The sequence below is a fragment of the Capra hircus genome, chromosome 12 (genome assembly GCF_001704415.2).
Source record: "Capra hircus breed San Clemente chromosome 12, ASM170441v1, whole genome shotgun sequence".
Taxonomy (NCBI): domain Eukaryota; kingdom Metazoa; phylum Chordata; class Mammalia; order Artiodactyla; family Bovidae; genus Capra; species Capra hircus.
In genome coordinates this window covers 35,493,760-35,518,384 of record NC_030819.1, presented here as the reverse complement: position 1 = coordinate 35,518,384, position 24,625 = coordinate 35,493,760, and the positions used below count along the sequence as shown (strand labels likewise).

The window sequence follows — 24,625 nt, the reverse complement described above, 5'->3', positions numbered from 1 at the left end:
TCAAACTTGAAGCTATTCATGCTTGCAGTTAGTCATTAATTTTCCACAGCTCCTAAAAAACAATGAAAAAATTACATTTCTATTATATGTAAAAGGCTATAAGAAATATATTAATATCCTGAACAGTTCATCTTGTTAGCAGATATGTCTACTGATGAGAAATGGATTATTTAAGCCCAGTGTCTAACTGGAGAGAATGTTAACTGCCATTTTTATCCTTTCTAGAATACTGAATCAAAAGAAATCAATGGAATTCGTGATGAAAGCAGTACTTTTGAATCAAAAGGTAAACATTACCATTATAACTTACATTTAAAATATAGGAAAAGTCACTACACTCAAGTCCTGCTATTATAAAAATTAATATCTGTGAGTGAAAGCAAAACTGATCCAGTGCAAGTTGAAACTCAAAGGTTAGCATACAGATCCAATTGCAGCCAGCTGGAAGGGCGTTGAGTTCCAATGTTGAATAGTCCAGGAACTGCAAACAAAGATTTGGCAGCCTCTGCAGGAGCTCTGAGCACCTATCTATCTAATCCAAATAAGAAAGACTGGTTTTCTGGAGGCCATCAACCTTCTTGCTACAGTGTGCTGGCAAGAGGAGTCTTAGTTAAAAATGAAATAATGCGTGAGGTTTCCTTTCCCCCTTAATTGTTGTCAAGGGGTTAAGCTTGGAAGCTCCTAGAAATAGGGAAATGCCAGTGGAAATAACAATTGTTAGGGAAAAAAATACCCATTTGTAATGAAAAAGCAGCCATACAGCATCTAGGGAAACTTTGTAGTATGGAGTTACCACTCCTTTCCTTCTCCTCTCCTGTTCAGTTATCTGCAAATAGCTGAGCCACCACATTCTGTGTGCTGTGCCTTAGGCAGACAAAGGAAATAAGAAAGACCTTGTCCATATAGGCAGGGAGAAACCCAAAGAAGTCGAAGCTTCTCTTAGCATGAAATTAGGCTGCCAGGCACAGGGCTGGGTTTTCTCAGTGGTTTGGTGATTTTGAGTCTGCATTTGTCAGTTCATAATATCTGATGTAAAAGTCAAACCAAGTTTATGAATTTCCCTTCCTTTATTGATTATTTATCTTTGTATTTAATTTATGATATCTGGAAGTGACTCCATTTGCTTTTTTCCTTTTTAAAGTTAGGGCTATAAGATCTTGGAAACTAGAGCAAAATAGTTAGTCTGTTGCTCAGTTGTATCTGACTCTTTGCCACCCGGTGGACTTAGCCCACCAGGCTTTTCTGTCCATAGAATTCTCCTGGCAAGAATACTGGAGTGGGTTTCCATTCCCTTCTCCAGGAGATCTTGACCCAGGGATTGAACCCAGGTATCCCACTCTGCAGGCAGATTCTTTACTGTCTGAGCCACCAGAGAAGCCTAGTTAAGAAGAATGTTTTAATTATAGCTTAAAAAAAAAAAATTGTTCTCTGGATATTTATTTTCTTGTTCTATCCATTTTTTTAGTTCCTTTTTAAAAACTTCTATGTATTATGCAACTCTTAGTTACAAGCAGTTCTTGTACTTGAGAATTTAATTGATAAGCTTAAGCAAAAAATTTTAATTTCCATTTCCCTAAAGCTGTGTGATCTGGCGTGGAAGATAGTACTTCGGCTTCTATGAAACTATGATGCTAGCTGCTAAAATTTATTAATCAAAATATTAGTTCCTGTTACTAATTTGAACATAGTTATAGACTACTAAAACTATGTGTGTCTTTGTGCATTGAAATAACCCCTATCTTCTATGGCTATCAGTTTTGTCACTTGAAAAATAATATTGCTACAGATTGGAAAAATGTATCAAGTATCATTTAGTTTTCCAGTGGTGAGAGATTAAAATGAATGACATGATATTGATGTACTTTTTTGTTTTTTGTATTTTTCAACTAGCCTCTGAACCTATTTCTTTGAAAAACTTAAAAAGGCGATCACAGTTTTTTGAACAAGGTAAACTGCCACGCTAACAATTCATGTACTTTCATGGAATTGTTCCCACTCTCCACTCTCTCCTGATAGTCTGTGGTGCTCGGCACTGAGCCTCTTCAATTCGGCCATGATTATGACCAAGCAACATAACCCATTTCCATTCTTTCCCTAGGGTCATCAGGCTTTTCTTACAGTTCATGGGTCTACCTCTGTGGTAATGGGTCTTTGCGTGTCCTTTGTATACTTCTGAAGTTTGTTTTTTTTTTTTTTTTTTTAATTAAAAAAAAAATTGAGATGCTGTTTAAACACACACTTCTTGCCACTGGGTGACAGTGAAAAATGAGAAATTTCATGTATGCTTTACTGCTTCCTACAAATTGCGTACTATTGGATTACACCAACATGCAATTGACCAACTCCTAAAACATCAAATTTGGGGTTATGGAGAATGCTCTGAATAAAGAGCAGAATCGTTCAGTGCTATTAGGATGATGACTTTGGAGTGTTACTAGGACTGCTATGTTGACGTTGAAGTAAATTAAAAGTAAATTTTGGACACGCTTGTCAGCGAGTGTGCTTTGACATTCCCTGTGTTGGTGTAGTCGGGCAGTGCTGCTTCACAGGGTGCTTTGCATGTGGCTTTTCCTCCCCATTCACCTTTCTCTCCTGCTCTGTCTCATGGATGCAGTTTGAACTCTGCGTTTTGCAATCGAGAACTTAAAAGTAATATCCAACATTTGAGATGCAATGGCACAGTCAATAGGGAGTGTGCTGTTGGTATCTAAAATGTCATTGTTTCTTACTTTTAAGATTATCCATAATATTTATAAACATGCCTTATAACATGATACTTACTGGATCTGTGTATTTTGTGTTAATCTCCTCGTAGGCACTTTTGATGAATTAAGATATCTTTTCAATCATAAATAGAACTAGCTTACCAGCTATGCACGTGCAAGGGTCTATTTGTGTCAGTATCCTTAGTGGGTTTGACATTTTTTGTTCAACTCTGATTTTTCTGTGGTAATTTAATTAAAACCATATGATACTCCTAGTTCAGATTGGCTAAAATAAAGCAATTCCTTTTCTTTCTCCATGGTAATTTTCATTCCCTTTTCTTCAACAGACTATTTTAGGGAAGAGTATTTTCCTAAATCTCAAAGCAGTTTTCTGTAAAATTTTGTTGTGTAAGTGAATAATCTGACAGCTGAGGTTTCAGGAAAAATGAAAAATTAAAATACGAGAATGTATTTTATGAAATTTGCTTACATGTTTATAATCATTGTACTATATTCAGGCAAACACAGTTATGTAGGTCCCTAAGAATAAAAAGAACGACCTTCTGCTCATAAGTTTACATGTGAAGTCTGAATCTTTGTGTTTCAAATAATAGGCAAGGAAAGGGAAATATTTCATGAACATGTTTGTTGGTGACTTATTTCAGAAAAGTAGCTCATTGGCAGTAAGCCCTGAAAAATGTGACTTAATACCTGTCACAGAGTAATTAATAGCAACAAGTAAAAAAGTTGGGTTCTGTAGATGTTGTAATATTTGAAATTCAATTTTTTCTATTAGGCTATGAGAATATTATTCACCCTATTAATAAAAGAACCCTGAAACCCCTTAGAAATATACCTGTATCTCTGCCCTAGCACCTCAAGCTAGGCTGTAACTTAGGCATTCACTGTTGATCTTTTTCACTGGCTTTGAATTCTGAAGATAAGTGACAAGCAGATGGAACTAAAGAGAGAAGCTTACTGTTGTTTGAAAACAACTGATGTCACTTAGTATACTGGCATAGAACCAGCTTAGTGATACGATTTTCTGAAGGGAATTATTTCATAGAAATGAAGACTTACATTGTTTTTTTATTCTTTCCTTGCCCACATGCTGTAACACAGGAAGCTCCGATTCTGTGGTTCCTGATGTAAGTAGTCTTCGTTTGGTTTTGGAATAAACTAGGAGGCTTGGGTGGGACTGAACTAGTGCACAGTAGCATCACTTATTTTTACTTTAAGCTGCCTGAGAGTTTATCCAGGAATGACTTTTCCAACATGAAAAGACCTTTTTTTAAAATTGAAGTATGCTGCTGCTGCTGCTAAGTCATTTTCAGTCATGTCTGACTCTGTGTGACCCTATAGATGGCAGCCCATCACGCTCCCTAGTCCCTGGGATTCTCCAGGCAAGAACACTGGAGTGGGTTGCCATTTCCTTCCTTTCCAGTGCATGAAAGTGAAAAGTGAAAGTGAAGTCGCTCAGTCGTGTCCGACTCTAAGCGACCCCATGGACTGCAGCCCACCAGGCTCCTCCGTCCATGGGATTTTCCAGGCAAGAGTACTGGAGTGGGGTGCCATTGCTTTCTCTGTAATTGAAGTATAGTTGACTTATAATATTGTGTTCCTTTCCAGTGTATAGCAAAGTGATTCAGTTATATGTATATATGTTCTTTTTTATATTTTTTCCATTATGATTTATTACAGGATATTGAATATAGTTCTCTGTGCTATACAATGAGACCTTGTCGTTTATGCATTCTGTATAAAACACTTTGCATCTTCTAATCCCAAACTCCCAATCCAGTACTCACCCATTCCCCCATCCCCCTCCCCGTTGGCAGCCAGGAGTCTGTTGTCTATGTTGGTGAATCTCTTTCTGTTTCTTAGGTGAGTTCCATTTGTGTTAAGAGACATACTTTGAAATATAAAGCCCATTCTCCTTTGGTACAGCATAGGCCAAGGGTGATCTGAATAATTCATGTATGCAAAAGTACTTCAGCAGATGACTTCATGAAATAACATATTCTTCTTGGTTTGTATCTCTTCTCTTATAACCTGGCAGCTTCCAGTCCCAACCATTAGTGCCCCAAGTCGCTGGGCCTGGGATCCAGAGGAGGAACGGAGGCGGCAGGAGAGATGGCAGAAGGAGCAAGACCGACTGCTGCAGGTAGAGCAAAGTAGGGTGGATCAGCAGGAACGACATTTGCCCCAAGAGCTTCTCCTGCTCAGTGGCAACTGGTATTAAGAAGCAGCTTGGAAAACGAAAAGCCAGTAACCACATAATTAACAAATGTTTTGATATGTAGCATGTTTTGTATGAAATACTTTTCTGTTTTTGAAAATTTCTGGAGTCATCCTTTTTAAATTATTTATTAGTCCCTGGGTATATTTTTAGCCACCTTCATGGATCACCGTGCCTGAAGAGGCTTGCATAACTCAATGAAGCTATGAGCCATGCTGTGTAGGGCCACCTAAGGCGGATGGGTCACAGTGAAGAGTTCTGACAAAATCTGGTCCACTGGGGAAGAAAATGGCAACCCACTCCACTGTTCTTGCCTGGAGAATCCCACGGACAGTATGAAAAGGCAAAAAGATATGATGGCAGAAGATGAGCTCCCCAGGTTGGAAGGTGTTCAATATGCTACTGGGGAAGAGCTGAGGACAATTACTAGGCTGTATATTGTTACCTTGCTTATTTAACTTATATGCAGAGTACATCATGAGAAACGCTGGACTGGAAGAAATACAAGCTGGAATCAAGATTGCCGGGAGAAATATCAATAACCTCAGATATGCAGATGACACCACCCTTATGGCAGAAAGTGAAGAGGAACTAAAAAGCCTCTTGATGAAAATGAAAGAGGAGAGTGAAAAAGTTGGCCTAAAGCTCAACATTCAGAAAATGAAGATCATGGCATCTGGTCCCATCACTTCATGGGAAATAGATGGGGAAACAGTGGAAACAGTGTCAGACTTGATTTTTTTGGTCTCCAAAATCACTGCAGATTGTGATTACAGCCATGAAATTAAAAGATGCTTCCTCCTTGGAAGAAAAGTTATGACCAACATAGACAGCATATTCAAAAGCAGAGATATTACTTTGCCAACTAAGGTCCGTCTAGTCAAGGCTATGGTTTTTCCAGTAGTCATGTATGGATGTGAGAGTTGGACTGTGAAGAAAGCTGAGTGCCGAAGAATTGATGCTTTTGAACTGTGGTATTGGAGAAGACTCTTGAGAGTCCCTTGGACTGCAAGGAGATCCAACCAGTCCATTCTGAAGGAGATCAGCCCTGGGATTTCTTTGGAAGGAATGATGCGAAAGCTGAAACTCCAGTATTTTGGCTACCTGATGCGAAGAGTTGACTCATTGAAAAAGACTCTGATGCTGGGAGGGATTGGGGGCAGGAGGAAAAGGGGACAACAGAGGATGAGATGGCTGGATGGCATCACTGACTCGATGGACGTGAGTCTGAGTGAACTATGGGAGTTAGTGATGGACAGGGAGGCCTGGCGTACTGCGATTCATGGGGTCGCAAAGAGTCGGACATGACTGAGCGATTGAACTGAACTGAACTGGAAAGAATGGCGCGGCTGGGCCAAAGTGGAAGCAGCGCTCAGTTGTGGATATGTTTGGTGGTAAAAGTAAAGTCCATTGCTGTGAAGAACAATATTGCATAGGAACCTGGAATGTTAGATTCATGAATCAAATTAAGTTGGATGTGGTCAAGTAAGAGACGGTAAGAGTGAACTTTGACATCTTAAGAATCAGTGAACTGAAATGGATGGGAATGGGTGAATTTAATTCAGATGAGCATTATATCTACTACTGTGGGCAAGAATCCCTTAGAAGAAATGGAGTAGCTCTCATAGTCAACCAAAGAGTCTAAAATGCAGTGCTTGGAGGCAATGACAGAATGACAGAATGATGTTGATTCGTCTCTAAGGCACACCATTCAACATTATAGTATTTCAAGTCTGTGCCCCAACCATTGAGGCCAAAGAAGCTGAAGTTGACCATTTGTATGAAGACCTACAAGACCTTTTACAACTAACACAAAAAAACAGATGTCCTTTTCATCATAGGGGATTATAATGCAGAAGTAGGAAGTTAAGAGATACCTGGAGTAACAGGCAAGTTTGGAATACAAAATGAAGCAGGACAAAGGATTATAGAGTTTTGTCAAGAGAACACACTGGTCATAGCAAACATCCTCTTCCAATAAACCAAGAGATGACTCTACTCATGGATATCACTAGTTGGTTAATACTGAAATCAGATTGGTTATATTCTTTGCAGCCAAAGATGGAGAAGCTCTATATAGTCAGCAAAAACAAGACTGGGAGCTGAGTGTGGCTCACAGATCATGAGCTCTTTATTGCAAAATTCAGACTTAAGTTGAAGAAAGTAGGGAAAACCACTGGGCCATTCAGGTATGACCTTAATCAAATCCCTTAAGATGATATAGTGGAGGTGACAGATCGATTCAAGGGATTAGATCTGACAGAATGCCTGAAGAACTGTGAACAGAGGTTCATGACATTGTGGAGGAGGGAGGCAGTGACCAAAACCATCCTAAAGAAAAAGAAATGTAAGAAGGCAAACAGGTTGTCTGAGGAGACTTCACAAATAGCTGAGAAAACAAAAGTGGAAGGCAAGGGAGAAAGAGAAAGATACATCCAACTGGATGCAGAGTTCCAGAGAATAGTAGGGAGAGATAAGAAGGCCTTCATTAGTGAACAATGCAGAGAAATAGAGAAAACAATGGAATGGAAAAGACTAGAGATCTTTTCAAGAAAATTGAAGATACCAAGGGAACATTTCATGCAAAGATGGGCACAATAAAGGACAGAAACGATATGGACCTAACAGAAGCAGAACAGAACTATACAAAAAAAGATCTTAATGACCAGATGACCGTGATGGTGTTACTCACCTAGAGCCAGACGTTCTAGAATGTGAAGTTAGGTGGGCCTTAGGAAACATTACTATAAGCAAAGCTAGTGGAGGTGACAGAATTCCAGCTGAGCTTTCAAATCCTAAAAGATGATGCTGTAAAAGTGCTGCAGTCAGTATGCCAGCAAATTTGGAAAATTCAGCAGCACCACAGAACTGGAAAAGATCAGTTTTCATTCCAATCTCAAAGAGCGATGCCAAAGAATGTTCAAACTATTGTACAATTGTGCTTATTTGACATTCTAGCAAGGTTATGCTCAAAATCCATCAAGAGAGGCTTCAGCAGTATGTGAACCAAGAACTTTCCAATGTACAAGCTTAGTTTCAAAGAGGCAGAGGAGCCAGAGATCAAATTGCCAACATTCATTGGATCATGGAGAAAGCAAGGGAGTCCCACAAAAACATCTACTGCTTCATCGACTACATGAAAGCCTTTGACTACATGGATCACAACAAACTGTGGAAAATTCTTAAAGAGATAGGGATACCAACCACCATACCTGTCTCCTGAGAAACCTGTGTGCAGACCAAGAAGCAACATTTAGAACCATACATGGAACAATGGACTGGTTCAAAATTGGGAAAGGAGCACAAAAAGGCTATATATTGTCACCCTTCTTATTTCACTTATATGTAGAGTATATCATGCAAAATGCTGGGCTGGATAAATCACAAGTTGGAATCAAGATTGCCGGGAGAAATATCAGTAACCTCAGATATGCAGATGATACTACTGTAATGGCAGAAAGTGAAGAGGAACTAAAAAGCCTCTTGATGAAAGTGAAAGAGAAAAAAAAAAAAAAGAAAGTGAAAGAGGACAGTGAAAAAGCTGGCTTGAAACTCAGCATTTAAAAAACTAAGATCATGGCATGCAGTTCCATCACTTCATTGCAAATAGAAGGGGAAAAAGTGGAAGCAGTGACTTCCCTCGCAGGGGTCTTCCCTTATAGCTCAGTCAGTAAGGAATCTGCGGGCAATGCAGGAAGCCCAGGTTCACTTTCTGGGTCAGGAAGATCCCCTGGAGAACGAAATGGCAACCCACTCCAGTATTCTTGCCAGAAGACTCACATGGACAGAAGAGCCTGGCAGGCAGGCTACAGCCCACGGGGACTCTAGAGTCGGATGGACACGAGTTAGCGACTAAACCACCACCACCACGAGAGACAGATTTTATTTTCTTGGGCTCCAAAATCACTGTGGATGGTGACTGCAGCCATGAAATTAAAAGAAGCTTGCTCCTTGGAAGAAGGCTACGACAAACCTAGGCAGCATATTGAAAAGTAGAGACATCACTTTGCTGACATAGGTCTGTATATTCAAAGCTGTTGTTTTCCCAGTAATCATTTACGGATATGAAAGCTGGAACATAAAGAAGGCTGAGCGCCGAAGAATTGATGCTTTGAATTGTGGTGCTGCAGAAGACTCTTGAGAAACTTTTGTACTACAAGGATATCAAACCAGACAATCCTAAAGGAAATCAACCCTGAATATCCATTGGAAGGACTAATGCTTAAGCTGAAGTTTCAATACTTTGGCCATCTAATGCAAAGAGCTTACTCATTGGAAAAGACCCTGATGATGGGAAAGACTGCAGACAAAAAGTGAAGTGGGTGGCAGAGGATGAGATGGTTAGATAACATTACCAACTCAATGAACATGAACTTCAGCAAACTCTGGGAGATAGTGGAGGACAGAGGAGCCTGGAGACCCCTGTCTGTGGGGTTGCAAAGAGTCAAACATGACTAGCAATTAAACAACAACAAATATTTTTAGATAATGTAGCATCATCATTTCATGGCTTTTCTTATTCACGAGAGGTCTGTAGGTTTGTAAGGACCAACCCACATATTGTCACCCTGCTTATTTAATTTACATGCAGAGTACATCATGCAAAACGCTGGGCTGGAAGAAGCACAAGCTGGAATCAAGGTTGCTGGGAGAAATAGCAATAATCTCAGATATGCAGATGACACTACCCTTATGGCAGAAAGTGAAGAGGAAATAAAAAGCCTCTTGATGAAAGTGAAAGAGGAGAGTGAAAAAGTTGGCTTAAAGCTCAACATTCAGAAAATGAAGATCATAGCATCCGGTCCCATCACTTCATGGGAAATAGATGGGGAAACAGTGGGAAGTGTCAGACTATTTTTTTGGGCTCCAGAATCACTGCAGATTGTGATTGCAGCCATGAAATTAAAAGACGCTTCCTCCTTGGAAGGAAAGTTATGACCAACCTAGATAGCATATTCAAAAGCAGAGACATTACTTTGCCAATGAAGGTCCATCTGTCTAGTGAAGGCTATGGTTTTTCCTGTGGTCATGTATGGATGTGAGAGTTGGACTGTGAAGAAAGCTGAGCACTGAAGAATTGATGCTTTTGAATTGTGGTGTTGGAGAAGACTCTTGAGAGTCCCATGGACTGCAAGGAGATCCAACCAGTCCTTTCTAAAGGAGATCAGTCCTGGGTGTTCATTGGAAGGACTGATGCTGAAGCTGAAACTCCAATCCTTTGGCCACCTGATGCGAAGAGTTGACTCATTGGAAAAACTCTGATGCTGGGAGGGATTGGGGGCAGGAGGAGAAGGGGACGACAGAGGATAAGATGGCTGGATGGCATCACTGACTCTGTGGACATGAGTTTGAGTGAACTCCGGGAGTTGATGATGGACAGGGAGGCCTGGCGTGATGTGATTCATGGGGTTGCAAAGAATCAGACACGACTGAGCAACTGAACTGATCTGAACTGCACCCACATACACTGTATGCTCGGTCTATTGCAGAGTAATTCAGTGCCCTTTCCAGTTAGCTGGGGCTTCCATGAATTACAGCCATGGGGAGAGGTGGATATGAGTTCAGTTCTCCATGTCTACTCTTCCCTATCTGCATTTTAGCTCAATATGAGCTATTTTCCACTTTAGTGATGCAAATTTGATTGGTTAAATCAATGTCTCTGTCTTTAAATATGGAGGTAGAGGGTAGAACTGGCCAAAATGCAAATAAGGGATTATTTCATATCATTAGCATATTAATGAATTAATATGCCATCTCATCTTATAGGAAAAATATCAACGAGAACAGGAAAAACTGAGGGAAGAGTGGCAGAGGGCTAAGCAGGAGGCTGAGAGAGAGAATTCCAAGTACTTGAATGAGGTAGTGTTGGATCGTGTCATCTTCTTTCTTCCCTACCTTGTTGCTGAAAGTGGCTGTAAAAGGGAACTACCCCGTTTCACATGGCTTTGGCCACACATTCACTTATGTGTCTCTCTCAATGTACCAGGCTGTGGTTTGTCACAATTTTGCTTTGATGTTTCAGCCTTTCTCCTAGTTGCTCTGCTGTGTCACTAAGCAATCCTATCAGAAGGCTTTAAGTGTGTCTTCCTTTTCTGTGTTACAGTTCCATTCCCCACATGTGATTTTGTCTGTGATAAAAATTTTTTTTTTAATCTTTTTAGAACATTTTTTTAAAAATTTTAAAATCTTTAATTCTTACATGCGTTCCCAAACATGAACCCCCCTCCCACCTTCCTCCCCATAACATCTCTCTGGGTCATCCCCATGCACCAGCCCCAAGCATGCTGTATCCTGCGTCAGATATAGACTGGCGATTTAATTCTTACATGATAGTATACATGTTAGAATGCCATTCTCCCAAATCATCCCACCCTCTCCCTCTGAGTCCAAAAGTCCGTTATACCCATCTGTGTCTTTTTTCCTGTCTTGCATACAGGGTCGTCATTGCCATCTTCCTAAATTCCATATATATGTGTTAGTATACTGTATTGGTGTTTTTCTTTCTGGCTTACTTCACTCTGTATAATCGGCTCCAGTAAGAGCATATTATTGGTCTTGGTTTCTTCCATACAACAATGTGAATGAGCTCTAAAACTATATATATTATTTCAAGTGGAATTCTGGGCCAACTACAATAAGTATCATTTAAAACTGAATATAGACATGTCTTTGTGGGATGATAGAAATGCACAGATTTAGACGGGTTTCTCTTCTCCCTGGTCATGTAGGAGCTGATGGTCCTGAACTCAAACAGCATTTCTCTGATGGCCCGGGAGCCTGCCCTGGCCACCAGAGGTGAGGAGTCCAAGTCTTCTGACAAGGAAGGAACCCGGGCAGAGGAGCAGATGCGGCACCAGGAGCAGGAGGAAGATGCGAATGAGGACCAAAGGAAGAAGCTGCAGGAACAACTCACTCTTGAGAGAGAGCAGAAGTTGAAGGAGCAGCAATATCAGGAAGAGCAGCAACAGAAGCGGCGTGAAGCGGAGGAGCAGAAGCACCAGGCAGAGAAAGAGAGGGAAACTTCCATCAAAATATACCAGTACAGAAGGTCTGTCTCCACGGCCAGAGGGCACGTGTGGTTTTTCAATTGTCTCGGCTTAGCTGAATGGATACAGCCATATCCATTCCCTACTTCAGAGGCGCCTACTTGGTCCTCTTGCTCCCCACCGTCCATCCTCTACACAGGGGAACCCAGCAGAGTGAACCCTTTCCATTGTCAGTCTGAGCTTATCACCTGACTTCTGCTCTGAATTCCCCTGTTGCTCCCTGTCATATTACAACATCATCCAAAGTCCTTGCCAAAGCCCAGGTAGCTTGGGTGAGCTGCATCTTGGCTTTCTGGTCTCCCCAGCTTCCTACCACTCTTCACCTCACTTGGTCGCTTCCAGTCACAGTGGCCTCCTTTTCCTTCCATGAAAATGTCCAATTTATTCTGCCCTGAGACTTTCACATTTTCTAGTCCCTGTATCTGGAGAAGGCTTCCCTTACATGCTTGTGTGGCTCAGTCATTTTCTTTAAGTCTCTGCTCCTGTGTCACCTTGTCAGACTTTGCGGAATACCTTACCTGAAATACAAGCCTCTTCCCTCACCCCTTCTCTCCAGTATGCACTTGCCTGCTTTACATTATACATTTATTTACTCGTCTGTTAACCTGCCTATCCCACTAAAATGTATTCAGAGGCCAATAAGTATGCTTTGTTTACCAGCCCAGTCCTGGAATAGCAGGCAATCAGTGTATGTCTGCAGGATGAATGAATTGCAAATGTCTATTGATGGTAGTGGGTCTCTGTTTTTTTGCAGAGATGGATTAAAATACTTCTGTTTGTTTAGTTTTCAACTCAGAGATCGTTCTGAGAATGGTCTATTCTGAGAAAGAGGCTGCTGCTGCTGCTAAGTCGCTTCAGTTGTGTCCGACTCTGTGTGACCCCATAGATGGCAACCCACCAGGCTCCCCCATCTCTGGGATTCTCTAGGCAAGAATAGTGGAGTGGGTTGCCATTTCCTTCTCCAATGCATGAAAGTGAAAAGTGAAAGTGAAGTTGCTCAGTCGTATCCGACTCTTAGTGACCCCATGGACTGCAGCCCACCAGGCTCCTCCGTCCATGGGATTTTCCAGGCAAGAGTACTGGAGTGGGGTGCCATTGCCTTCTCTGAGAAAAAGGCTATAATAACATTATTTTGATATTCATTTCTTAAACTCTGAGATGGCATTAAATTCTAACATTTTGACCATAAACTCCTTTTCCATCTTTTAGGCCTATTGATTCCTATGACATACCAAAGAGAGAAGAAGAATCTTCAGAGTTGCTTCCTAGCGACAGGTGTGTAGAACTTCAATTATAATTTGGTGGGAGTAATTGGCTTCAGATGAATATCTGAGGGCTTGTGTAAGAGTTTAGTAGGACTAAGTTAACACTTGCTCTTTTATGGGATACAGAGATATCCTGCTGATTGATCTTTGTATCAGTTGGCTTTTGCTGTATAACCAACTACCCCTAAACTTAATGACGTGATTATGATTTTGTGAGTCAGCATTTTGGACTAGACTCAGTCACTGGTTCTTTTAGTTGACTGGATTCCTAGTGTATCTACCACCAGTTTACTAAGCAATTCTGCTTTGGGAGTTGACTGGCTGTCAGCAGGGGCAATGAGAGCAACTGGGCCATGTGTCTTTCAACATCCAGAAAGCCAGTGCAGTCTCCTCTACACGTGGCTAGACAGAGCAAAGAGAGAGAATTAAAGAGAAGACGTATGCAAGGCAGTTTGTAGTCTAAGATCTGACCTGGCACACCATTGCCCTGCCCCATTTTGTTACCTAAAGTCACAAGCCCAGCCCAAGTTCACTTAGAGGAGAAGAACCCTACCTCTTTGTGGGAGGAGCCACATGCTAGCAGAAGGGACACACAAAAAGTGTGTTCGTTTTTGCAATCTACCTGAAGCTTTGTTTTAAAGGAGTTATAAGTAATAGTGTGAGTTTACTGAACGTTCCATTCAGACATCTGAAATGAACCTTGTAGACTTTTTCTTAGTTTGATGAGACCTACTGGTCAGTTTCGGGGAATGAAGATCGGATTTCAGATACCTGAAAAGTTATACATTTCCTAAAACATTAAATCTGATATTTTAAAGTAATTTAAAAAATGCTTTGCACTCTTGAGATCACTTAGGACTTCTAAAAAGTCTGTATTTATCTGTTATATGACTATTAATTAGTGTTTTCACAGCTAAAATGTCTTCAAGTTTATCTTAGAGATAGGGGAAGACTCATCCCTATATCAGGATGACTGAACAGGACTCAAGACTAGAAAGGGAAAAGAAACAGAATATACATAAAGGTAGTAATGAGCTGACATTAAGCTAGAAAAAATTGCTTGTGATGGATGACCTTATTTACAGTCATTGTTTCCGAATAACTTTAGATCATTAAAATGTGTATCTTTCTTTTTTTAAAGATATGATTTATTTATATATTTAAATAAGCCTCATGTATATAGCTCATTATCTTGAGAAAATAATTAGGTTGCTGAGAAAGGAAACTGAAGGAATCTCAGAAAATATGAAATATTCTAGGCAGTTGTGATAAAGCATGCCCTAGAGGCATTAAGGAGTATAGCTAGACATCATGCATTAAAAGCATTTTCTCCTGTGTTAATACAAATGAAACTATTCATGAATGTTGCTAACAGTTTGTGTTGCACGTAATTATATGCTGTATTAATGTTATAAATGTGCATATATATATGATAATGCACATATATATTATTATTTGTTATTATTACTAGTATTTAAAATTGTGCCCAGAAAGGGAGAATGAGATGAGCATGTATTGGTATATAGACCCAAGTTTACCATCACGGAATCAGGCCATTTCAGAAGCTGCCTATGCCACTGTGCTCCAGCACCTCTTTGGAATGCTAGGGTGGCATTTGATGAGTTATTGCGTCAGAGTAGGACCCTAAGGCCCCTGAGTTCACTTCTTAACCCTTGGGAGCATGGAGGAAGCATTAATAGTCTGATGTTAGGCTGTCTGATAATAGAGGCTTCATATAGCTTGGTAAGATTGATATCTGGTAGAGAAGAGGGTCAGAGTATTCAAGTCATTCCATAAAGTCATAGGATTTCACTGTCATCAAATTGAGAGGGTTGTCACATGCTTCTGTCTGTTTCTAGCATCATGCTCTTTTCTCTTTAGAGATGTCACCGTTCTCTGCTAGTTTGTACAACATGAAAAATTCTTTGATATGAATATAAATATGGCTCTCAACAGACATGGGAAATAAATCAACTGCTTTAAAAATAATCTTTTTGGTGTTGTTACTTCATAAAAATATGAAAAGACTGTTCTTCATGAGATATATGTAATGTGTTCTATGTTTTAGGAATAAATCCAGATCAACTACTGAATTGGATGATTCCCCCACAAACAAAAATGGTAAATGTGAATTTTTTTCAAAATTCTTCAGCATGATTGCTTAGCTATGCTGTCACACCCTATGATTACTATTTTTAAGGTCAAGACATTTCAGGCTCATTAAGATTACATATTTGAAATACTACAGATTTTTAGCATTTACATATCAGAGCAGAATTATCTTGTGCTTATTTTGGCTTTACTTTATAATGGAGGGAGTACTGCAAGATTAAAGCTATAGATAGCTTAGAAATTATGTGAAAAATTTGCAAAGTGATGCTAATACCTTGTGGTATAGTGGATTTTATTTTGCCGCCAAAGAATTGGGACAGTAGTTTTCTGCAGAGGATCAGGGAAATTGTATATAAATGTGAAACTGGACATGTAAATGACAAGATAGCAAAAAATTCAAAATGATGATTTCACTAACGTGGCAAAAGCATTTGGAACCTGATATTTTTAGTATAAAGTGAATTTTTGGACCGTAGATAACTGAGGTTATGTAACTAAGGGAAGAAAACTAATCAGAAATACCATTTTAAGCAGAGTTTGCATACCCGGCTTTGAGTTAGGAAGGTGTTGGTCAGCTATGTAAACAACTGAAGATCCAGCTGAAGATTGAGGTGGACTTGGTGGACATGCCCATTTAGGTGGAAGACTACTGCCCAGTTCCAGTTTGTCACTGCCATGGGGGAAGATACAAACTTGTGATTGCCAACTCTTTCTATTGAAAACACAGAAGTAAAAAAAAAAAAAGTCTGAATTTTTATTTTAAGGAAGTTTGACCAGGAATTTAAAAAATTGTGTAACCCTCTGTGAGCCAAACAATATCCACAGGCCCCAGTGTTCTAATGGCAGCTAGTTTACAACTTCGAGTTAAAGCTTGTAGAATTTATAGTTTCTGGTAGGTTTCACGGTCACCTCCTTTCCCTTAACACAGAGAACCTTTCGTTATCTGGTCCTAGTTTAACTCTTCGGCCTATTTTGTTTTTTTCCCCATAAGCGTCCCTTAACTATAACCAACCTATTCTCTCATTTTCCAACTTATCAGATGCTTTCTGATCTGGTTCCTCTGGTCTTACCTGTTTGGATTTCCAGTTTCTTCTCCCCAACTGTGCCCTGAGGTCACCATTAAAATAAAAGTTTAAGTACTTCCATCTGCCATGAAACATGAAACAGTGATCATATTCTCATTTGAAAGTAAACACATGACCTGTTAGTAACAACAAGTGTGACTCTCAGAAATAGTCTTCTTAATATTGTGACTTGTGTTATTGATCTGGCTATTTTTGTACATATATTTTCTCCTCTGAATAGCACACAGTAGATGTTATCAAATATTTTGTTGGAAAACTTGGTTATTCCAGTAAGGCATCTTTAAAATAGAAAACATTTTATTTTAAATCTGACCAAATTGATAAGATGTGTGTATGTACCAATGTAAACATAGATGTGTATAAGAAATTTTTGGTGGCCTTGCTCATTGCTTCCTAGAAGATAAACTATGGTGGAGTGAATTTTGAAAGAAAGACAATAGCCATGAATCTGGAGAGTAAATGAAAAATCCTTAGGTGAAATTTCCTAATCCAAGTTAAAATGGGGAGAGTCCCTCAAAGTTATGTATGTTATACGCAAATCAGGAATTCATCAGCAAATCTAAGGAGACAAAACCTTTAGGATAAAACCTGACTTAATTGTCATTCATAAATTCAACATCCAAACTACCACAGTCAGTTCTCTTAAAAGAGATAAAAGTCTGATAACGTTCCTCAGCCATCATTTGGATTACTTGGCTATTTTTCAGTTTCACAAAAGCCATTTCAGTGATTGAGTATGCTGTCATTCCTGTGGTCTGGTCATGACTTATTCTGCGACTTAACACCATGAAGACATGCGCCATGTCAGCTGGAAAGAAAAGAAAGTGAAAGTTTCTCGGTCGTGTCCGACTCTTTGCAACTCCATAGACTATATAGTCCATGGAGTTCTCCAGGCCATAATAATGGAGTGGGTAGCCGTTCCCTTCTCCAGGAGATCGTTTCAACCCAGGGATCGAACCCAGGTCTCCCACACTGCAGGTGGATTCTTTACCATCTGAGCCACCAGGGAAGCCCCTTGTCAGCTGGAGGTATATGCCTTTACGTCTGGCTCTCTCCCTAGGGTGAGTGTATATTTTTTGAAAGAATAGAAAGCCCTGTTCCCTTGCCGAGTTATCACAGCAAGCATTCAATGAGCAGGTGCTTGACTAATTTTAATTTAGGAAGGAAGGAAATAATGGAAGAGAAACTTTCTGGATGAGCAGTTTGTCATTTAGTACTGCTGACATCAAGACCAGTTGTCTCCTTTTTAGGCAGCTCCTCAGTTTTCCCGAGTGTCCCCCTGGTATGCCTCTGGGACTGGAATTGGAATGTCCAGGGACAGGACAGACTGTTGCTTTATCTTCTGAGGCAGCAGTCTCATTGAGAATTGATAATGTGAGCCTGTGTGCCCACTGTCACTTTCTTTTTTTGGCTCCACTGTATTTGGAGATTTAATTACTATCCCTGTTTTTAATGCACTAATCCTGCAGCTTTTGATATTTTTAATTTAGGAAGCAATAGATACGCAGACCGAAGTGGGAGCAGTAGCTCATCACAGAAGAGCTCGAAGAAGGAACCAGCGCCATCAGGAGCGGAGTTGGAGAGACAGCAAATCCTCCAAGAAATGAGGAAGAGAACCTCCCTTTATGACGACAACAGCTGGATCCGACAGCGCAGTTCCAGTGTCAACAAAGAGCCTATTTGTCTGCCTGGGGTTATGAGAAGGTGTGAGACGTCTTTGGAATGATTTCCCTTTCTGTACTGAGGTGCAGATATTTAATTTCTAGAGTGTGCTGGCTACTTTGGATGAAAGAGATGTCATCGCTTCTTCTCTTACGTAAGATTTTGTGAGAAAGAGAAGCAGAACCAGTATCATTGGGCACTTGTCACGAAGCACTGATTAGTGGCAGACACATGGCAGGCACTTTGTGTACATCATCTCACTACATCTGGGAAGAATGTCTTGAGGCAGGAATGGTAATTCTGCTTTTCCACAAAGAAGCCGTGGCTTGAGTAAGGAATGCACGCGGACAAAACCACGTGGCTAGTAGGTTGCAAGGCTGGATGTGGAGTTCTGATGTGTGATTCACGCATTTAAATAATTGACATGCTTAGTGCTTCCTTGAATGATGAATTTTTAAAAAATGAAGCCTCTGTTTATAATAAGATTGGAATTATGAAAATGGTGTTCACAAAGTGTGGAAACCTGGTATTTGCAACTTTAAGGAAAATATATAGATAGAAATTAATTGCAGATGAGAGGATGAACTAAGCAGAGGTATCTGGGTAAATGAATACTGACGCTACTTTTGTTTAGTATTTCCACCGCTGATAAACTGGTGAATCCTTTCTGTGTTTCAGAGGTGAATCTCTAGATAACCTGGATTCCCCAAGAACCAATTCTTGGCGACAGTCCCCGTGGTTCAGTCAGCCATCAGGAGTCTACGCCTCTTCCTCTGTCCAAGACTTCAGTCGCCCCCCACCTCAGCTGCTGTCCACATCAAACCGTGCCTACATGCGGAACCCCTCCTCCAGCATCCCCCCTCCCTCAGCTGGTTCTGTGAAGACCACCACCCCGTCCCCCATACCGCGTAGCCATTCCCCTGCGGCTCCGCAGCCAGGCTCCCAGCCACGCAACAGGTGAGGCCCTTAGGGTTTTCCTTTTTCTTTCTTTAGACTCAAGGGGTACTTTTCATTAAAAATTTCCCCAGATCTTGTCCAAGCTTTCCAGTGAAAGAAAAACAAGGCTTTTTGAATGTGTCAAATTTAGTGTTCCTTTCCCAGATCAATTCAGAAGGCTTCCTTAATGTCTCTCCGTGGCAACCCAAGGGTATTTATGGATGTTGTATGAAGCCATGGAGGCCTTTAAAATGTTACGACTCTGCCACTGTCTCATTTACTTGGGCCTGTGGTCAGTGTCTCAAATGCAGGCAGACCTAAATAATTCCCAGCTGTGGAATCATAAAAACGTACAGTAGGTCGTGAATGCATGGCAAAGTGATGAGTAAAAGCAGTACTGTAAAATGTTGGACTATTTTAATGAGACTGTGATATACACTCATTTTATAGGGACTGAGTGTAAAGGACATTGTAACCCAGCCCCATCATCTGTGGAACTTTGAGCAAGCTGGCTTTAAACATTCTCAAGTTATTTATTGCATTGGGGGCTTTTGATTTCTAAAACCACTGCTTGTCTCTTATCTGACTGGTCAGCATTTTGCTGAGATCACATCAACTGAATTCTGCAGGTCATATACTGTGGGAAATATGAGAGTTAGAGTGGTGGGTCTTGTTTTTTGATACGGAGTAGAGCTCAGACATGAACACGTGTTGGGGTTTTAGGTCTGTGTAGCTTCTCCACAGTTCCCGTAGGCTTCATGTAACCGCATCTAGCAGTGTTTCTGCTGAGACCTGAAGGGAGTTCTCCCAGCCTGTAATGCTGATGAAATACTGAAAAGTAGAAACACAATGATTAATGTTGAGATTTTTTTAAAGCTATCAACTAAAGGATTTCGTTCAGAGAAGATATTTTTATTCTAGCTAAAATGTGTCTCGGAGTCTGAATTGAGGGAATGAGCGATGAGGATTCATGGTAAATTTGGAGTTAAGAATAGAATCAGGGGAAGGCAGAGGAGAGAAAGAGAACCTGTTTACTTACTGAGAATCCTGCCCTCGGAAAGCAGAAAGGAGACAGGGCTATGGGCTTCTCTGCCCTGAAAAGGTCTCTCTCTAGAGCACGAGGTGCTCTAACGTGGGACATTCAACAGCATTGCCCTTTGCAGTGACACTGAAGTGCTGTGCCCATCCTGCGGGATGCAAAGATAAGAAGTTGCCTTCACCTTCCCACCTGGGAGAGGAGATAAGACTTGTAAACAAAGCAAAGTAGAGACTCGCCATGCCTATCTGAATGCTAGCTGTAGTGGTTTTCATGTCGTTCGTCTCAGAAGCAGTCCAGTAAGCCAGAGGCATTAAGGAAAGCACTAAGGAAATGCTTCTGTTTAACTAGATTATTGGGTGAATGAGAAGGAGGTTGACAAAATAAGGGTGAGATGATAGGTTTAATAGACTTGCAGTGCCTCTTGGAAGTAGCTGGGGATGCTTTTTTAGTGGCAATAGGCAAAGAACATAATAAGGGATGTGCTTGGGTGGCTTTACCTGGCAAGAAGATGTTGGCTGGATTAGAAGGGCGTGAGAACCTTGCCGAGTACAGATGTGGCCTATGGGCGACAGCAGAATGGAGCGATGACACAGAAATTGTTCATTTCTGTAACTAGGTGTCAGGGGTACCAGAACCGTTGTGGAGATCCTTCAAGGTACAGTATAATCAAGCCATAACTGGTTGGCTGGTGAAAGTTTTCCTCCCATGGATATATAAAGATTTTCATAGAGGATGGTTTGTGTTAGTACCAGAATGTGATTTTTAGATGAGAGGTTTGAAATGGATGAAAGCCTCCCTTCCATTCTCGTCCTGCGTCTAGGTCGGTCAGTGGGAAGCGTGTGTGCTCCTACTGTCATAACATTCTGGGCAAAGGAGCTGCCATGATCATCGAATCCCTGGGTCTTTGTTATCATTTGCATTGTTTTAAGGTGAGACTAGCCAAACAGCCTGCAGGCCTGCAACGCTTTGCTTGGAGAGCGCATGGCTTCTTTGAGCGCTGGGTGTGGACCCGCCACTAACAAGCTAGGTGCTGCCTCCGTGGGTCTGCGCTGCACTTGGCATCACAAATGGCCTCCTCCTGCTGCTGCCTTCTCAAACCTTGACCCTGGAGGCACCATGCGCTTCCTATCTCCAATCTAAGAGTCTATAAATAAAGTTTACAGTGCGTAAATGCTTCCTCTAACATGCTGCTATGGTTATTAACAGCATGGGGGTATAAATTATAAGTGTCCAGAAACCTAGCTTTGAATAGGGAGAGTGTGAAATAAATTACATTGTAAATATTTTTACAGTTGCAGCTAAGTTGTTCTTACACATAAGAAAGAAGTAAGGCTATATAACTGCCTTATTTTGCAGTATCTGTCTTTAGAGACACCACTATTTGATTCTTGAACTTGTGTTGGGCCAGAGAGAGAACTTCTGCTTGTGGATCCTGGAGTCCTGCAGAGCTCAACTTGTTTTAAGCTTGTCTGACTCTGGCTCGGGTTGTTTCCTGGCATAACAGAATGAGTCAAAATCATTAGTGTTTGAGCATGTGGAGCCAAAATGCCCAGCCATGGGTATTTTGGGAAAGCACCATGTGTGAACACTCCTGGGGATGCCCGGATGGCCCACTCCAGGGCAGAGAGCCAGAAACCTCATCTTCTTGCCCTTGGCCAGTTCCTTCCCATGGTGCTTTATCCTGTCCATCCCCTGGGAGAAAGGAAGCGTTAGCTTCTTTAAGCCAATCAATGAATCATTTCTACTCTTTTGGTATAGTTAGAATGAAATCTTGGCTCTTAAAATTGGCTTTATGAATTCTTTAATGTTTCATCCAGCAGGCTTCATTTTAACCTCATTATCTTTTGGCCTTTTTTTTTTTTTCCCCCTTTGCTGAAATGTCTCTAAGAGCTTAGAAACTGCATTTTATTTTGCTCATTTTTTTTTCCTCCTGGGAGTGTCCCAGGGGTTCTTGAGCTAAGTGTGGGTGTTTCCTGTTGTTTTTGTTTGTCTCTCAGTGTGTGGCCTGCGAGCGTGACCTCGGAGGCTCTTCCTCAGGAGCCGAAGTCAGAATCCGAAACAACCAGCTGTACTGCAACGACTGCTATCTCAGATTCAAATGTAAGAGAGCAAATCAGGGAGAAAATTTCTTGTCTTTTACAGAGAGCACGGGTTCCCACGTACTGCCCTGAACCTACGACCTGCTCCCCTTCCAGCTCACCTTCAAACTCTGTGCCCTAGAGCTCCAGGCTTTAGGAATCTCACCATGTCGCCCTCAAAGAGGGTCCAGTGAATGAGTCAGTGGGTCAGTTCTCAGGTTCCAGCTCCACAGGGTTGGGTGTGGGGCCAAGGACCTGGAGACGGATGTGACCTGGGGAGTCAGGACAATGTTCAGTGTAGTTTAGTCTGCTCAGAGTCAAGAGAAGCTTCTAATGACTCAAGAATACACATCAAGTCAGTTAAAATGAGTCTTCTGTACAGCCTCTCATCTGATACTTGGCCCCTCAGAGTTTTAGCTGATTTCTATTATTTACCAATGTGGGTCCGATTATGTGATTTAGAATATGACCAACTTAAAGACTGTGGTTTAAAAGGATAATAAAGAATAGTCGGTGTATGTTTGTTACTATATAATCATATCCTATTAACATATACAATAGTTTAAAAAGAGCATTAATTTTGATTGCATAGTCTTTCAGTGTCATTTTTGAAAAAACTGGGTTTTTAAAAAACTTCACATGCCATTTTGTGTCGAAGCATGTTTTTGCCTGTAAGTGTGCTATAAAATACAGGATAATGTAATTGGATCGCCTGTTGTTTATAGCTACATAAAGACAACCATTCCTCCTTTTTATATTTTGAGCCTTGATGCTGGTAACATGTGTTTCTTCCTTATTGTGAAAGGGTCTTGGTTACAAGTGGTATCAGCAAAACCATATGCTTTTGAGCTCTGAGGTATTTATGTGGCCTTTCTGTGAAGAGTGCTTTGGAAATGGCATCAGCTCAGTCAACTCTCTCTTATCTGTCAGCGTGTTTTGAGCCTTCTTTTGCCATTGGTCCAGGCCATTCCTGGATGCCAGCACTGAGGCTGGAGACTGTCAAGGCTGGGCATGAAATGGGGGGAGTGTGCGTATGTGTGTGAGCTTTTCTCTCTTTAGTTCAAATTCCAAAGCCAAATATAATTGATTTTTGGAATCAACATGGAAAAACTGCCCATGCCTTTTCTCTCCTCCAGGACAAATAACAGAGAGTTGAGTGTAACTTGTTTCTGTATCAGCAGTTAATTTTTACTCTCATTTTTGCAAAGAAAAGACTTGCTAACCCAGACTTTGTGGGTTTGCCTAGCTGTATCCTAAGTGAGTAACAGAGTTATTCTTTCTACCTCATGGGGTCATTCTCTGAGCCATCCCTACTATGAGTCCCAGAGGCAATGTTTGAGTGTTTCTGAATCTAAGTGGTTTTCTTTCTTCTCTCCTTGCCTGATCAGCTGGACGGCCAACTGCCATGTGATGTCAGCCTCCACCCGAAAGCCCTGTTGCAGATAGAAGAAGAGGTGGTTGCCGCTGATATAGATCTATAAATACATGTTGTAACATCCTTTCACTCTGTTTTTTTAAAAAAGAATAACACTTTTTCTGACCTCTTTAGATTACATCAGAGCATTATAGTCTTGGTAGAACCTGTATTTTTGTTGTTTATTTATATGATGATAATGATGTGTGGCAAAAAGTGCAGTATTTCCTTTTTGAATTCAGCATCATAAAAGCACAGGAAAAAACAAGAACTTCCAAAAAAATTTTTTTGAGACTGATAAAATGATCTGATTGACTTTCTAGCAGTGTTTTGAAGAGGGTTATTTTATTGTTTTTTTTTTTAAACTCTGAAACATTATTTGAAATAGTTAATATAAATATGTAATTGCATTTGCTCTGTTATTATAAAATATACTAAATTAATGCAGAGCCATATGGAAAATTTCGCTAAAATCCACTCCCAGATTTGCTTTGCGTATCCTTCTTTTCATTTATGTAATATTATGGTTAATTTTTTTTTTGTAGCTTATGTAACATTTTATTTGCTTGATGAGGAGAGCTCTATTTTCTTCACCAGAATTGTTGCTAAGCAGTTCTCAGTAGAAAGCTGCGTCTTTTCATTCATGAAAATTATCATGGTTTGTATGCCAGAAGTTTTCTTGAGAAACTAGTGAGCCTTTCTGTACAACTGCATTTGTAAATAAACTTGCTTGATGCATTTAAGGAGTGTTTCCTTTTCTTCTGTGTATATCTGTGTTTGTCTGCTTTCCAAGACTTTTAATTATGTTTCAGTGTGTGGCTTTTCTGATACTAAGTTTTCTTTTTAGCATCTTTGCTGCTGCTGCCAAGTCGCTTCAGTTGTGTCCGACTCTGCGACCCCATAGATGGCAGCCCACCATGCTCCCCTGTTCCTGGGATTCTCCAGGCAAGAATACTGGAGTGGGTTGCCATTTCCTGCTCCAATGCATGCATACATGTTAAGTCATTTCAGTCATGTCCAACTCTGTGTGACCCTATGGACAGC

At 40.7% G+C, this 24,625-nt stretch overlaps 1 protein-coding gene across 8 annotated transcripts in view; it reads left to right on the top strand.

Annotated features, from left to right (window-relative positions):
- LMO7 (LIM domain 7) overlaps positions 1-24,324 on the top strand; it is a 221,579-nt gene extending 197,255 nt beyond the window's left edge. For all 8 annotated transcript variants that reach the window (XM_013968307.2, XM_013968308.2, XM_005687664.3 and 5 more), the window contains 13 exons: positions 226-286; positions 1,891-1,947; positions 3,828-3,853; positions 4,765-4,869; positions 10,711-10,803; positions 11,673-11,992; positions 13,200-13,265; positions 15,324-15,376; positions 17,943-18,156; positions 18,793-19,071; positions 20,910-21,018; positions 22,087-22,189; positions 23,556-24,324. In XM_013968307.2, coding sequence (XP_013823761.2) covers positions 226-286; positions 1,891-1,947; positions 3,828-3,853; positions 4,765-4,869; positions 10,711-10,803; positions 11,673-11,992; positions 13,200-13,265; positions 15,324-15,376; positions 17,943-18,156; positions 18,793-19,071; positions 20,910-21,018; positions 22,087-22,189; positions 23,556-23,578 — 1,509 coding nt within the window. In that variant the 3' untranslated portion in view covers positions 23,579-24,324. The remainder of the gene's footprint in view (positions 1-225; positions 287-1,890; positions 1,948-3,827; positions 3,854-4,764; positions 4,870-10,710; positions 10,804-11,672; positions 11,993-13,199; positions 13,266-15,323; positions 15,377-17,942; positions 18,157-18,792; positions 19,072-20,909; positions 21,019-22,086; positions 22,190-23,555) is intronic.